The sequence below is a fragment of the Myotis yumanensis genome, unplaced genomic scaffold (genome assembly GCF_028538775.1).
Source record: "Myotis yumanensis isolate MYYU_CA2020_CCGP unplaced genomic scaffold, mMyoYum1.0.hap1 SCAF_9, whole genome shotgun sequence".
NCBI lineage: Eukaryota > Metazoa > Chordata > Mammalia > Chiroptera > Vespertilionidae > Myotis > Myotis yumanensis.
In genome coordinates, this window is record NW_027223760.1 from 33,355,426 (window position 1) to 33,370,761 (window position 15,336).

The 15,336-nt window shown below is 41.3% G+C and overlaps 1 protein-coding gene across 1 annotated transcript; it reads left to right on the forward strand.

Annotated features, from left to right (window-relative positions):
* The first annotated feature begins 490 nt into the window (after positions 1 to 490).
* Positions 491 to 11,891, forward strand: LOC139016896 (probable inactive serine protease 58). Its single transcript, XM_070425071.1, has 5 exons — positions 491 to 527; positions 2,281 to 2,422; positions 9,935 to 10,182; positions 11,196 to 11,332; positions 11,742 to 11,891. Exons 1-5 carry the CDS (start codon positions 491 to 493, stop codon positions 11,889 to 11,891), a joined length of 714 nt encoding a protein of 237 aa, XP_070281172.1.
* Positions 11,892 to 15,336: the final 3,445 nt, after the last annotated feature.

Sequence of the window (15,336 nt, forward strand, 5' to 3'; positions counted from 1 at the left end):
GTCACACAGAGGGGTGGAGACAGCTCTGCTTCATCAGAGTAGTCCAGAACGTAGAGGGGTCAGTGGGACATGTAGAGGGAGGGGTGCAAGTCACACACTGTGGGGAAGGAACTGGTGAAAAAACTGAGAGGCAAGAGAAGGAACTTGGGATGAATTTTTAACTCCACAGAAGGTTTAATTGACTCCTACTTTGGAATTCTTTCCCCTAGATGAGGTGGATAAAGCTAAAATCCTAGGAACTCATCCTCCTATAGGGTGGATTTTTACTTAGGCTGAGAAGATTTCTATATCTACTGTCCTGTTTTACACTGGGACTCAAGACCAGAAAGAGAGCCCTTGAGACTACAAACCTGTATAGAGTCCTCATCCTGGTTCATTCCCCTGCACCTCCTCCCACTGAATTCCCACGCAGGTTATAAGTTCTATCCCTGCTTTGTGCCTATTAGTTTCCACTACATCCTTATCTTCAGAACAGGATTCAGGCATCAACATGAAGTGTGTACTATTAACCTTACTGATGGTGACTGGTGAGTGATGACCAAGTTGATTAGAACTCTATTTGGGGGGGGGGGGGGGGAGAGGTTTGGAGCTTGTTGGAGAGGGAGAGCGGGTGGATCAGGAACATGGAAGTTTGGGAAGTAGGTGATATACTAGTTATTTTCTGTACAGGTTCAGCGATTTATTATATCTAACTACACCTTTTTATTATGGTCTTAAAACCTTCTGTGAATGTCTGATAACCTTCTCTGGTTGAAACATGGAGGATATCAAAAGGGAGGATGGAGATAGGATCCTGGAAGAGGGCATAGAAATTTATAAAAGAAAATAAAAAGCAAAGACAGTAGGTATTTTGATGTGTGGTACAAAAGGAAAAAGTAGATTTTGTTCTTTGGGCTTTAAAATGTGTAGTAAATAATAATAGTCAAACCACCACCACCACCATAAAAGCATATCTTACCTAATAATAGACAAACATGTAAATTGACCATGCCTTCGCTATGCTAACCAGCCAATCAGGAGAGTATGCAAATTAACCTAACAAAGATGGTGGTTAATTTGCATACATAGGCTCCAAGCAGTGTAGCGAAGCCTGACAGCCCTGGGGCCTGTGGAGCAGCGAAAGCCTCACGGCCCCGGGGCCGGCTCCGGCTGAAGCCCGGCCAGAGCGAAGGCCTGGGTGCCGGTGCTGGAGGAAAACCGGTGCCAGCAGCCAGGGGAAAGGAAGGCCTATTGCACAAATCTCTTCGTGCAACAGGCCTCTAGTAATGAACACTACCCTGTTTTATACATATTAACTCATTTAATTCTTATTAAAACTTTTTGAGATAAGTATTATTGTTCTTATTTAGTTGATAAGAAACTAAGGCACAGAGAAATTAAGTATCTTGCCCATAATGAAATTAGTATGGCTCTGTAATTAATCAATAATGCTCTTCTACTTAATAGTTAAGTGGTTTTGGACAAATACCCTAACCTCTCTGAACCTCAGTTTTCTTATATGAAAAATGAGAAAAATAATGTCTGTCTTTTAATGACATGTAATGCTTCCTAAAGACTGACTGTAGTTAACCAAGTTAAGTGCAGTAGGGGATGGGTAGCTTGTTTCATTCACACAGAGGAACCAGCAAGTGTGAAGGTCATAAAGTGGGACATACTTAACTAAAAGACCATCCCTATTGCTGGAGTGCAGAGGAAGGAAGTAGATTAAGAGTTATATATTGTAGAGGGTCTTCTAGTCTTGGTTTTAGAAATTATTCTCTTGGAGTCATGATGTCTGGTCCCAAAGTATCCCTACAGTTGACTAGTAGGAAAAGTCAGGGAGCTGTGGGAAAGGCTGCATTACTGTGACTGGATAGAGCTAAGAAATAGTAAGATTTTAAGAGACTAGAAATGAGCAAGGATGTCTGGAAAGAAGTAGGGAGATTAGGTAGAGAATAAGTGCATACATTGGATTTGGAATCAGATACACTAAAGTCGGAAACCTTGAACCAACCATAATCCACTATTTGTGTGGCCTCAAGGAACTTTCCTAATGTTTAAGTTCTTAATATGTAAAGTAATATAAAATGTATCTACCCTACAAAAAAGTCTAAAAGTATGTGAAGTGCTTAGTACAGTGTTTTTATCATATGATTTTCTAGTACCATAGTATGGGGGCTGCGTGATTAATAAGTGGTAAATACTGATACGGACTGACACTGGATCCTAAAATCTCCATAACCAGTCCACTTCCTTTAATCAGCTGGGTTATCTATTGATTCTCTTCTCTCTGTGTCACAGGTGTTGTTCCACTTGTTAGTGAAGACATGGAAGACTTAGGTCATATGCTGTACTTATTATATCTGAAATCTAGTTACAAGCCCTGTGTGGGAACACTGATTGCCCCTCAGTGGGTGGTGACAGCAGCTCACTGCTTCTTGCCGTAAGTACTGAGGATCAGTTCCCTCTGTTCTAAAGCTCCAAAGCTGGGCCTCAATACTTCTTGTGCTGGTCAAGAAATCCTAGGCTTCTGATGGTCCAGGGGAGCTCAGCTACTCAGATAACCCTTGACTAAGGAATGTCCCACATTCCTTTGTTTAACATGTCCAGAAGGAAAAATAATGTGGTACAATATCTTACACGTATGTAAAAATAATCCTGCAAATTATTCTTAATATTTTTTAAGATTCATCCAAAGTGGTAGGCGTGTGATTGTATTTCCTTTTTAATTGTGATATAATATTTCAGTTCAAATGTCCCACAACTTGTTCATTCTTTTCTTAACAGACATTTGAGTTATTTCTAGTTTCTGTACTTTTGAAAAGTGTTACTGTAAGCATATTTGTACCATGCACCTTAAAGAATATTCTTGTGTATATACCTGCAATATTTATATGTGTTGGTATGTATCCATATTGATTTTCACTGAGTGGCCAGATTATTATGACCACCCCATCAGTACTTAGTTGGGCCACCTTTTGCCTTCAATACTGGGGCGATTCTTCTTGGCATTGATTCCACGAGATGTTGAAAGGTGATGCGAGGAATCTGACACTATGCCTGATGAATAGCACTGTCCAGTTCTGTGAGATTTGATGGTTGTGGAACCAGCTGCCTGATGGCTCTTTTAACTTCGTCCTACAAATGCTCAATTGGATTGAGATCTAATGATTGTGGGGGCCACCTAAGCAAGGTAAAGTCTCCCTCATGTCTTGAAACCACTCCTGCACAATACGAGCACCGTGGCATGGCACATTATCTTGTTGGAAGAACCCATCTCCATTGGGATACGCCATCAACATGATAGGGTGAATTTGATCAGCAACGATACTTAGGTATGTTGTGCTATTCAGACGTTGTTCCACATGAATTAAAGGGCCCAAATCATGCCAGGAAAACATGCCCCAAACCATAACACTGACCCCACCTGCTTGAAGGTTGTATTCATGCATGTGGGGGTGCATGTTTTCATGCTGTTTCCACCATATTCTCACTCTGCCATCTGCATGATGCAACTGGAAATGTGATTCATTGGACCACTAGACTTTTTTTTCCAGTGCTCGACTGTCCAATCACTGTGTTCCTGTGCGAATTGGAGACGTTTTATCTTGGTAACTGCAGACAGTAAAGGTGTTCGAACAGGCCTTCGGCTTCTATATCCCATACTATGCAGTGTACGGCTAATTTGCCTACAAACATCAGGTGGTCATAATAATCTGGCCACACAGTGTATATCTGCAAGTATGCCTGTTGCGTAACTCTAGAGTAAACACAGTGGTCCCCCCTTATCCATGGTTTTGCTTTTTATGGTCTCAGTGAACTGTGGTCAACTGCAGTTTGAAAATATTAAATGGAAAGTTTCAGAAATAAGCAATTCATAAGTTTTAAATTGTACATCTGTTCTGAGTAGCATGATGAAATCTGGTGCCATTCTATTTTGTCCTGCCCAGGACATGAAACATCCACGCTACATACCCTACCTACCTATTAGTCACTTAGCCATTTGGGTTAAGGTATTAATGATTATGGTATCACATTGCTTGTGTTCAAGTCACCCTATTTTGCATAATAATAGCCCCAAAACACACGAATAGTAATGCTAGCCCTCTGGATATGCCAAAGAGAAGCTGTAAAGTGCTACCTGTAAGTGAAAAGGTGTAAGTTCTCAACCTCATAGGCATTTTATCATCTTACATCATCACAAGAAGAAGGGTGAATACAATAGGTTATTTAGAGAGGGGGGAAAAAAGAGAGACACCCCATATTCACATAACTCCTATTATAGTATGTTGTTATAATTGTTCTATTATTAGTTGTTATTCTCTTACTGTGTCAAATTTACAAGTTAAACTTTATCATAGGTATGTATATATAGGAAAAGACCATAGTATATATATGGCTTGGTACTATCTGCAGCTTGTCATCCACTGGGAGTCTTGGAACATATTGCCCATGGGTAAGGAGAGACTACTATAATTAGGAGTGGAATTTTTGGGTCATAGAAGATGCAAATGTTAGCTTTTACACATCCTTCCGTAATTTATAAGCATTCTTCCAACATTGGGCATTGTCCAACTTTTGTTGTTGTTGCTGACTATCAAATATCTATTATGTTCCCAATTTTATTAGCATTTTATTTCTCCTCCTACTTCTGCCAGTAATGTTTCTTTTAGGAAATATCTTTCTTTAAAATTTATCTTTATTGTTGAAAGTATACAGCTGTCCCCCTCTTCTCTCTTCATTGACCCCCTATTTCCCCCATCCCGTTCACTCTCCTCAGGCCTTCACAACATTATTGTCTGTGTCTATGGGTTATCCATATATGCATATAAGTTCTTTGGTTAATGTCTTCCCTCTCCTCCACCCCCTTCCCTGAGATTCATCAGTCTCTTCCATATCTCTGGGTCTATTTTGTTCATCAGTTTATTTTGTTTATTAGATTTCACATAGAAGTGAGATCATGTGATACTTGTTTTTCTGTGACTGGCTTATTTTGCTTAGCATAATACTCTCCAGGTCTCTCCATGCTGTCTCAAAGGGTAAGAGATCTTTCTTTTTTATAGCTGCATAGTATTCCATTCTATAAATGTACCACAACACTTTTATTCATTTATCTACTAATGGGCATTTGTTCTGTTTAAAACGACAATGAGGTATCACCTTACACCTGCCAGAATGGCTACCATAAACAAATCAACAAACAATAAGCAGGGACTACTCTTTTGAATATTTGTGTTTTGAATTTTTTGAAAATTGTTTTGTAGGACTTTGACAAATGATCCAGTTATTTCTCTTTTGTCAGTTGTATATGTGTTGAAAATTTCTTCTTCCAGCTGTGGCTTGATCTTCTTTTTATGGTGTATTTTGCTGAATAAGAGTCTTAACTTTGATATAATTCAATTTAACACTTGAATTATCAATCTTTATTTGTGGTTACTGGGTATTGTACTTAGTTGAAAATATTCATTATGACCTTAAGATCAGAAATATAGTCCTTTAAATTTACTTATACAGATTTTAAAGCTTTGATTTCATATTTAAATGCATCATTTTGAATTGATTTTTATGAATTGTGTGAAATAGGAATCGAGTTTTTTTTTTAGCATAGTAAACCAAATATCCAAATATAATTTACCTAATGGTTCCCTCTTTTCTCTGGTGATACACAATGCTGCTCCTGTATCTAAGTGTCTGTTTCTGGGCCCTTTATGCTGTTCCATTGTTTTAGTTATTATGGACCAATACCACAATGTCATAATAATTATGTCTTTATCATAAATCTATGACATCTGATAGGGTAGACCAGGTATCTTATTCTAAATCAGGAACACCTAGGTATTTTTTTAAAAATAAATTTTAAAATAACTTGTCAAGTTCAATTAAAAAATTCTGTTGGGATTTATTTAGAATTGCTTTGATTCTTTGTTAGTTGGGAAGAACTTTATACATTTTAATATGAATATTTATTTATTTTTATTTTTATTTTTTTTAATTAAATCTTTATTGTTCAGATTATTACATTTGTTCTTCTTGTTTCCCCCCATAACTCCCCTCCTCTCAGTTCCTCCCCACCCTCCGCCCTCACTCCCCACCCACTGTCCTCATCCATAGGTGCATGATTTTTGTCCAGTCTCTTCCTGCATCTCCCACACCCCTTCCCCCCCCAAGAATAGTCAGTCCATTCCCTTTCTATGTCCCTGGTTCTATTATAATCACCAGTTCATTCTGTACATCATATTATTTATTCACTTGATTCTTAGATTCACTTGTTGATAGATGCATGTTTGTTCTTCATAATTTGTATCTTTACCTTTTTCTTCTTCTTCCTCTTCTTAAAGGATACCTTTCAGCATTTCATATAATACTGGTTTGGTGGTGATGAACTCCTTTAGCTTTTCCTTATCTGTGAAGCTCTTTATCTGACCTTCACTTCTAAATGATAGCTTTGCTGGATAAAGTAATCTTGGTTGTAGGTTCTTGCTATTCATCACTTTGAATATTTCTTGCCATTCCTTCTGGCCTGCAAAGTTTCTGTTGAGAAATCAGCTGACAGTCGTATGGGTATTCCCTTGTAGGTAATTGACTTTCATTCTCTTGCTGCTTTTAGGATTCTCTCTTTGTCTTTTGCTCTTGGCATTTTAATTATGATGTGTCTTGGTGTGGTCCTCTTTGGATTCCTTTTGTTTGGGGTTCTCTGCGCTTCTTGGACCCGTAAGTCCATTTCTTTCACCAGGTGGGGGAAGTTTTCTGTCATTATTTCTTCAAATAGGTTTTCAATATCTTGCTCTCTCTCATCTTCTGGCACCCCTATAATTCTGATATTGGTGTGCTTGAAGCTGTCCCAGAGGCTCCTTACACTATCTTTGTATTTTCGGATTCTTTTTTCATTTTGCTTTTCTGGTTGGGTGTTTTTTGCTTCTTCGCATTTCAAATCTTTGACTTGATTCTTGCGCTCCTCTGGTCTGCTGTTGGGTGTCTGTATAATATTCTTTATTTCAGTCAGTGTATGCTTAATTTCTAGTTGGTTCTTTATCACAACATTGAGGGTCTCATTAGATTTCTTGAGGCTCTCATCAAGTTTATTGGCAGTTTCTAGCAAATTATTGAAAGCCCTTAAAAGTGCGTTTTTTAGCTCTATATCCTCCATTTCTGTCATGTTTTTTTGTCTCCGCATTTTTTATGCTTTCTTGGTGCACCCCCTTGTGGTCTTTGTGCGCAGTCTTGTTGTAGTTAAGCCTTGATTGTTGACGGCAATACGGGGTTGAATTGACCTCCAGGCTAGCTGGCTATGAGAGTCAGCTGTGTCTGCAGTGGGAGAGCTACTGTGCTGAATCTTTAGGGCGGTGCTAATCTAGCCTTTGCCTGAGGCTCTCCGGCAAATGCCTCTGTGCAGGGCTTGGGCGGGGCTGGTCCCAGGGGATCTACAGGGCGTGCGAAGCGAGCAGTTATGGCTGCTCTCAGTTCCGTCCCCAGCGGCTCTGCAACCGCTGCAGACCTCGGAGAGAAAGCTGCCTTCCTGCTTCTCCCGTTTGAGTCTGGGTCCCTAGAGACTCGCCTGGATCTGGAGCTCAGAGTCTGAAACTCCCTCCCGATTGAAAACAACAACCGTGCCCTCCGCCGCCAGCCCACTTCACATGCACTCCGAACCTTAGTATTTCACTTCAGCACTGTGCCTCCTCTGAGTCTCGTATGGTTTCCTCTTTCCTCCTAGTTGTAGAACTTCCACTCAGCCAGTCTTCCTGTGGTTCTGGGTGATGTCCGTTCCGTCTTTTAGTTGTATTTTTGAAGTAGTTGTTCGAGGCAGCAAACTCTGGCGTTAACCTATGCCGCCATCTTGGTTCTTCCTAATATGAATATTTAATGTAACAAGGTCTAAAGTTAAAAAATATCCTAATGCCCTCCTCATGTCCCTTTTCACTTATATTCCATCAATATCCCTTAGAGGCAACCACTATTTTGTTGTTTTTCCACCATAGTTTAGTTTTTCATGCCACTGAGTTATTTTAAGCCCCGATTCACTCAACATAATTTGTCTGAGTCATCTATTTATCATGAATTCTCTCCAATATAAACTTCTGTATTTACTTGCAAACATCTTTTATGGTAAATCAAAGTAGTTTCTTAAGAGAAGGTAAAAAGGGAAATTGAGGGGGAAGAGAAAACATGAGGGACCCATTTTATATAGTTATTAACACTGTAAATGTGAGTGATTTTTCTTCCACAAGAAAGGAGAGTAATCTTAGAAGCAGAAAAAGCCAATTTGATTAACACAGACACACAAGAGAGCTGCTATAGCTGATTTAAACCATAGGTTGGACCTAACAATTCCATCATGTTGAATAATTAAAACACCAATTCTTATTAATTCCCAGGGATGAAAATAGAGGAGGGGATCCATTAAGTGATTTCTCATTTAGACCGACAAGAGAGACTTATCACGAGGGTTTCTTCCCTTTTTGTTCTAATGTATCTCTCAAATGAACAATCTTGCTCTTGTCAAAAGTTCCTCAAAGTAGCCACTGCAGTTTCTTGACAGCCTTTTGAATGGGAAATTATGCCCTTTAGAGTGATATCATGTGAATTTACATATGAAGGGAGCACATGTTTGGTACAGACAACCAAACAGACTGATATGATCTAAGGAGAATTGCGACAGTCAGTTAAACAACTTGACCAAAGACCTGTCATCCCCACCTGAGGCCCAGAAAAATCCTTCACTCCAAGCAGGTGAAAATAGGACAGTAGTTCTCAGGGACACAAAAACATGACAAAGGAAAACTCTTGTAGTGTACAATGTCTTGTAAAATTGACCCAAGGCAAAGTTTATCAAAAGGATGCTGCTTTTATGAGATCTTCTAAACTTGTCAGTCCATGGGGTTGGCTTAAGGATGGACTTATCAGGCCCATTCCTGTCTTATCCCTTTAGACCAGTGGTTCTCAACCTGTGGGTCGCGACCCCTTTGGGGGTCGAATGACCCTTTCACAGGGGTCACCTAAGACCATCGGAAAACACATATATAATTACATATTGTTTTTGTGATTAATCACTATGCTTTAATTATGTTCAATTTATAACAATGAAATTGGGGGTCACCACAACATGAGGAACTGTATTAAAGGGTCACGGCATTAGGAAAGTTGAGAACCACTGCTTTAGACTTTATCTTATAAACTCCGAACAAAGTTACAAGAACAGATTGAGAGGCAAATGGTATTGTTGTTAGGAGACAAAATAAACTTGACATTTGGGAGTTCAACAAAAAAAGTGGTGCTCAGTTACCTATGTGCTGCTTACCTTACCTTCATGGTTGGAGAGACCCCTGAGTGAGACTCAGGGAGGTGTCCTGTTCTGAAACCAGAGTGTTGAGCCAGGATAGTAAGTAGATCTCAAATGGATCTCAGTGGAACATCCAGGATTTTTGACTATTGTTCTCCTAAAGGACCATCAGAAAACCTTGTTGATCCAGCAAAGTTTTGATAGAGAGGTAAAGCATAGTGTATTCAGGCAAGCCTCCCTAACTTAAAAATATTTCAACTCTCCAAGCTTTCTTTGTACAATCTCACATTTCTTGTTCCCTCCCATCAAAGGAGCTTCCCTAATAGAACCTATTATTTTCATAGAAGCTTTGACAACCCATTTGCATGCATCTTTCAACTTTCTTGGTCTTGAATTGGAACTACTCTCTGGAATTATGCTAAGAGTAGAGCCCAATCACATTATAGGTTATGGAAATGGCAAATTATTGGATTTACATAATGCACAAACTTCATGACCACCTGTAGTAGCTGCACATAAAAGATCAAATGGACAAAGATGAGAAGAGAAGGTGAAGTGGGTGATTATAGAAGGAAATGTATGTGTGTGTATGTGTGTGTGGGTGTGTGTGTGAGTGAGTGAGAAAGAGATTAGCCTTGTGATGTATGATAGTATCTTTTTCCCCCCTTCATTTTCTAGAGATCTCCAGGTCATCTTTTTTGGTGGTTCTCACAGTTTTCAAGACTTTACAGGGGAGATTATACCTTATGAGAAGATCTTCATTCACCCAAACTTCACTGCCACTTCTCCTAAAAATGACCTCATGCTGATAAAGTTGTCTCTACCTTTCATCTTTGTCACTGAGTTTTTTCAGTTGCCTACTCTTGTGAATAATGAAGTTAAAGATTGCTTGGTTCACACCTGGTTACAGGGTGAAGATTATTTTGGTGAGTGACTGTCAAAAGGAAGAGTTAGTTGTATTCTTAGATATATTCACACCTCAGACCTCTGAGGAATTAGGGGAAGGGATTGGAACTTATAGGCCCAGTGCCAGATTTCTAAGCACATGTGTGAAATTAGAAATGGAGCAACCACAATGGCTCCCTAAAGTAGAAGAGGCGGCTCTTTTAGGCCTTTGAGAATCAAATCCTAAATCAAGGGGTCACATGTGTATATCATATTGGCCCATGCAGCAGGGGGCTGGATGCTGTATCTATGCTTGAGTGTTGGTCCTGCCATTTATTATAGGGTTATGGACACATTATTTAACTTATTTGAATCTTAAAAATGTGTGAAAATAATATTTTACCTTTGTCTAACAGGAGTGATATTGTTATAACTACAACATCAACAATAGATACCATTTATTGAGCACTAATTATGTACTAGGCACTAAGTCCCCTCCACATATTATTTGGTTGTCATCATACATCATGTTTTCTTAGGATTTATATCTTTTAAGTGAGAAAACCAAGACTCAGGGAAATTAATTCATTGTCTATGGTAATACACCATAGCTTGGATTCAGATCTTGCTTGCTCATTGATGATAAACTGAGCAGGAGGACATGTTTAATCCATGATGAGGTACATCAGTTCTTCTCTGCATTTCTTTTTTTTGTTGTTAATCCTCATCCAAGGATATTTTTTTTCCCATTGATTTTTAGAGAGAGTGGAAGGGAGAGAGAGAAACATCGATGTGAGAGAGACACATCGATTGATTGCCTTCCTCATGTGTCCCAACTGGGGCTTGGGTTTGAACCTACAACCCAGGTATATGCCCTTCACCTGGAATTTAACCAATTATTCTTCAGAGTGCAGGCTGATGCTCTAACCATTTAGATACACCGGCCAGGGCTACAGTCTATTTTAACCAAGAATAAATCCCAAAGAAGGAGGAGGCAGGATGCCTTATGAAAATGCAGACAGGAATGGAAATCTCTCTTATTTCTTGTACTTAGGAAATCAAGACTATGGCCTGCACAGCATTCGTATACAATTGAATCCTCATTTAGACTGCACAAAATTACTGGGTGAAAAATTCCTTGAAGACATGTTCTGTATGCGAAACAAAGTAGGAAGCCAACAGCCATGCCAGGTAACTTTCCTTATCTCATTTTTACATATTCTCAGTAGCTTTTCTTCCTGGCTTTGTGTCTCTGTTACCACTCATTCCTTTGTCGAGGCTGTGGAATTTATACTCAACCTAAGAGCTCTGAGAGCAAGGAGCTGAAGAAGGATGACTCTGTCCTCTTCCCTGTGTTAGAGGTTAGAGAAATAGATATTCTGTGAATTCAAAGCTATTTTCCAGTTTCCAGCTACTGCTTTGAAATTTCTGTCTCTATAGATTCCTGGAGGTAGTTAATACAGTGGAAAGAAGCCTTCAAAATAGTTTCTTATATCCTGGGCTCCTTTGCATGGCAAATATAGTGGCTTTCACTTTTGTTCAGGCATTGAGGAATTCTCAGATGGGAGGGAAGTTCTGATCGCTCTACTCTGTCTGGCAGGTGGTCACAGCTGCACCAGTCATATGTGGCTATGAATTAAAAGGAGTTATGTCTTGGGCAACTGGATGTATTCTGACAGGACACACTATTGTCTTCACTGACCTCTCCAGCTACAGTCCATGGATCAAGAGCATTATTTCTATGAAATAAGCTGATCTGGAGCTCCACTGACACCCTACATCCCAACTGACTCATGGCAACCACATTATGCATCTCAGTCCCAGGCTTTCCTAGGATCTAGGCTTGGCTGAAATTTCAAAAGAGATCAGTGATGATTTGTGGGTGTTGGCATGCCTCTAATTTCTTTAACTGCTTGCTTGCTTATCCCCAACTCATGAATACCTGCTTATAACATTGAAAACATGAATGTTGGTGTCAAGAAGTGGAGGTGACCCAGGAAGCGTTTTGGATCCTACTAACTCAGCTACTTCTCTTAAAATACTCCCTGCTCTATCCTAAAAACAAAAAAAAGACAAGTAGAAATGAGGGTCAATAACTACCAGGAGTCTATCTGGGCAACATATAAACCAAATGCTACAGTATGTGAACAGTAATTTTCTAAAAATTGATTAGATGATTTAGCAATTCTTCTAAAGACCAACTGTCTATAGGGTCAGTGTGTGTGTGTGTGTGCATGTGTGTGTGCTTGTGTATGTCTATGGGTGGTTATAGTTAACTTTTTCATTAGCTACTTAAAAGATCTCTAGAATTCAAGTTTTGCTTAGGTTTGCTGAGGTTATGCAAAAGTCAGTGTAATTTTTGGAATAAGGATTTCTGTATTTAAACAACAGCTATAATATGAATATCAAGGATTTCATAAATGGTAGGATGATTTTTTTCTAATGCATTGTCCTTCCAGTTTACTGCTTTAAAAAAAGATATGTTTTTATTTATTTCAGAGAGAGGAAGGGAGAGAGAGAGAGATAGAAATATAAATGATGAGAGAGAATCATTGATCAGCTGCCTCTTGCATGCCCCCTACTGGGAATTGAGCCAACAACCAGGACATGTGCCCTGACCAGTAATCAAAACCTGACCTCCTGGTTCATAAGTTCATGCTCAATCACTGAGCCACACTGGCTGGGCTACTGCTTTTTTTTTTTTTTTTTTTTTTTTTTTTTTTTTTTTTTTTTTTTGCTTAGAATCACAAATCATTTTGAAAGGGCATGAGAATGGTGGAGTTCATGAGGTTTATGCATAGGAGTTTGCAAACATGTCCCTGGATACACTTTCTATTACCATGCATGCATTCATGAGCATACACTTTCATCCACAAGCATGTCCCAGAGGTACCTGTTGCTTACTTTTAAATATGTGTTCTCTACACAGTATTTTTAAACTAGTGCCCCAGTGCACGGATTCATGCACATTGAAAGGAAATTAATTAGAAGGTGGCTGGTGGGGCAGGACTGGGCCAGAAGGGCCAGATACGCCCTGGAGCCAACCTCCTGATGTCCCTCCCCAGCTAGCCTCACCTGGGGCAGTGCTGCAGCTTAAAGAGTGTCTGTGGAGTGTTTGGGGTCCCTCCAGCAGGTGGGGTCCCTCTGCCTGGCCTGTGGGAATTGGGCTGAAACCGGTTCTCTGACATCCCTCAAGGGGTCCTGGATTGTGAGAGGGTGGTTTTCGGGTGACGCACCTTGGAATCAGGGTCCTTCCTCTCTGGTTCCAGGGTGCGTCACCCAAGAACTGCCACTACCAAGTCACCACCGCTCAGCAGCTCCTGCATTTGACCCCTGGTGGTCAGCTACTGGTCGGACAGTCGAATGGTTGCTTAGCCTTTTATATATATACTAGAGGCCCGGCGCACAAAAATTTGTGCACTGGGGGGGGGGGGGGGGAGAGGGGGTCCCTCAGCCCAGCCTGTGCCCTCTCGCAGTCTGGGACCCCTCGGGAGATAATGACCTGCTGGCTTAGGCCTGCTCCCGGGTGGCAGAGGGCAGGCCCAATCCCTAGGTGCAGCCCCTGGTCGGGCTCAGAGCAGGGCTGATTGGGGAGTTGGGGTGCTGCCCCCTGTCATGCACAGAGCAGGGCCGATGGGGGAGTTGGGCCACTGCCCCCTGTCACACACAGAGCAGGGCGGATCGGGGGTTGGGGTGCTGCCTCTATCACCCACAGAGCAGGGCCGATCAGGGGGTTGGGGCACCGCAACTATCACACTCAGGGCAGGGCCGATGGGGAGGTTATGGCTCTACCCCATCACACACAGAGCAGGGCCCATGGGGGAGTGTTGGGGCGCCGTACCCTGTCACACACAGAGCCGCAGGGCTGATCAGGGGGTTGGGGCGCCTTCCCCTGTCACGAACAGAGCAGGGCGGATAGGGAGGTTGTGGCCCCGGCCCGTCACACACAGAGCCACAGGGCGATCAGGAGGTTTGGTCACTGCCCCCTGTCACGCTGATCCTGGTGCCGGGAGGCCTCACGGCTCTGCTGATGCTGGTGCTGGGAGGCATATTACCCTTTTACTATATAGGATAGAGGCCTGGTGCACGGGTGGGGGCCTGCTGGTTTGCCCTGAAGGGTGTCCTGGATCAGGGTGGGGGTCCCCACTGGGGTGCCTGGCCAGCCTGGATGAGGGGCTGAGGGCCATTTTCAGGCTGGCGGGTGACTGAAGCTCCCAACCTGTCCTTTTTTTCTTTTTTTTTATTCTGGGCCAGCTTTAGCTCTGAGGCTTGGCTTCAGCTCTAAAAAGCAGGTTTCTGGACTTTGTTTACCTTCTGTATTTGAAACAATGTTGTGGTCCTGCTGGCTGAAGCCCGGCTGATTAAAGCAGGTTTCTGGGGTTTTGTTTAGCTTCTATATTTATTACAATGTTTCTTAGAGAGCAGCTGAGAGGCTGGCAAGGCAGGCGGGGAACCTGCCTTCCTCTGTCACTGGAGCAAGCAAGCCTCCCTGTTCGCGTCAGCTGCCTGGCTGCCGGCCGCCATCTTGGTTGGCAGTTAATTTACATATCGCCCTGATTAGCCAATGGGAAAGGTAGCGGAGGTATGGCTAATTACCATGTTTCTCTTTTATTAGATAGGATACATTAATACATGATAGATTAAACTGATTTCTAAATTAAAGCCTATCCATTTTCATGTAAAATATTCGGCATTCAAGAAATGTGAAACATAATTTGTTTTGTCCTGTGAAATATTGGGATTCTTTTGTTTAAGTTGCTATCTGATTGATATAAATCACCTACTTTCACAAAACCTCACACAACAAAAGCCATTCTTCTTTCTTTATTTGTATTGTTGACACTATTACAGATGTCGCCATTCTCCTTCCCCCCTTTTCCCACCTCTGCCCAGCCTGACCCCCTTCCCTCTGGGCATCACCATATTGTTGTTTATTCTTTGGATAATCCCTTCACCTTCTTTCATCCAGTCCCCCTTCCTCCTCCTCTCTGACAGCTGTCAGTCTGTTCCATGTTTCCATGTCCCTGCTTCTATTTTGTTCATCTGTTTATTTTGTTCATTAGATGAAATCTTTCTCTTGAGACTAGTAATGGGCATCAGAAATAATATGGGAAATGCTCAATGTGCACAGGGGGGTTCAGGAATTGGGCAGTGATTAGTAATTTTAACAGTTTCCACCTGTTTCACCTTTTTGT

Bases quoted from the DNA above. Each gene is read 5' to 3' on its own strand.
- LOC139016896 (XM_070425071.1), top strand. From the start codon at position 491: ATGAAGTGTGTACTATTAACCTTACTGATGGTGACTG. The intron at 2,423-9,934 runs GTAAGTACTGAG...TTCATTTTCTAG, and splicing joins GCAGCTCACTGCTTCTTGCC to AGATCTCCAGGTCATCTTTT. The intron at 11,333-11,741 runs GTAACTTTCCTT...TCTGTCTGGCAG, and splicing joins GAAGCCAACAGCCATGCCAG to GTGGTCACAGCTGCACCAGT.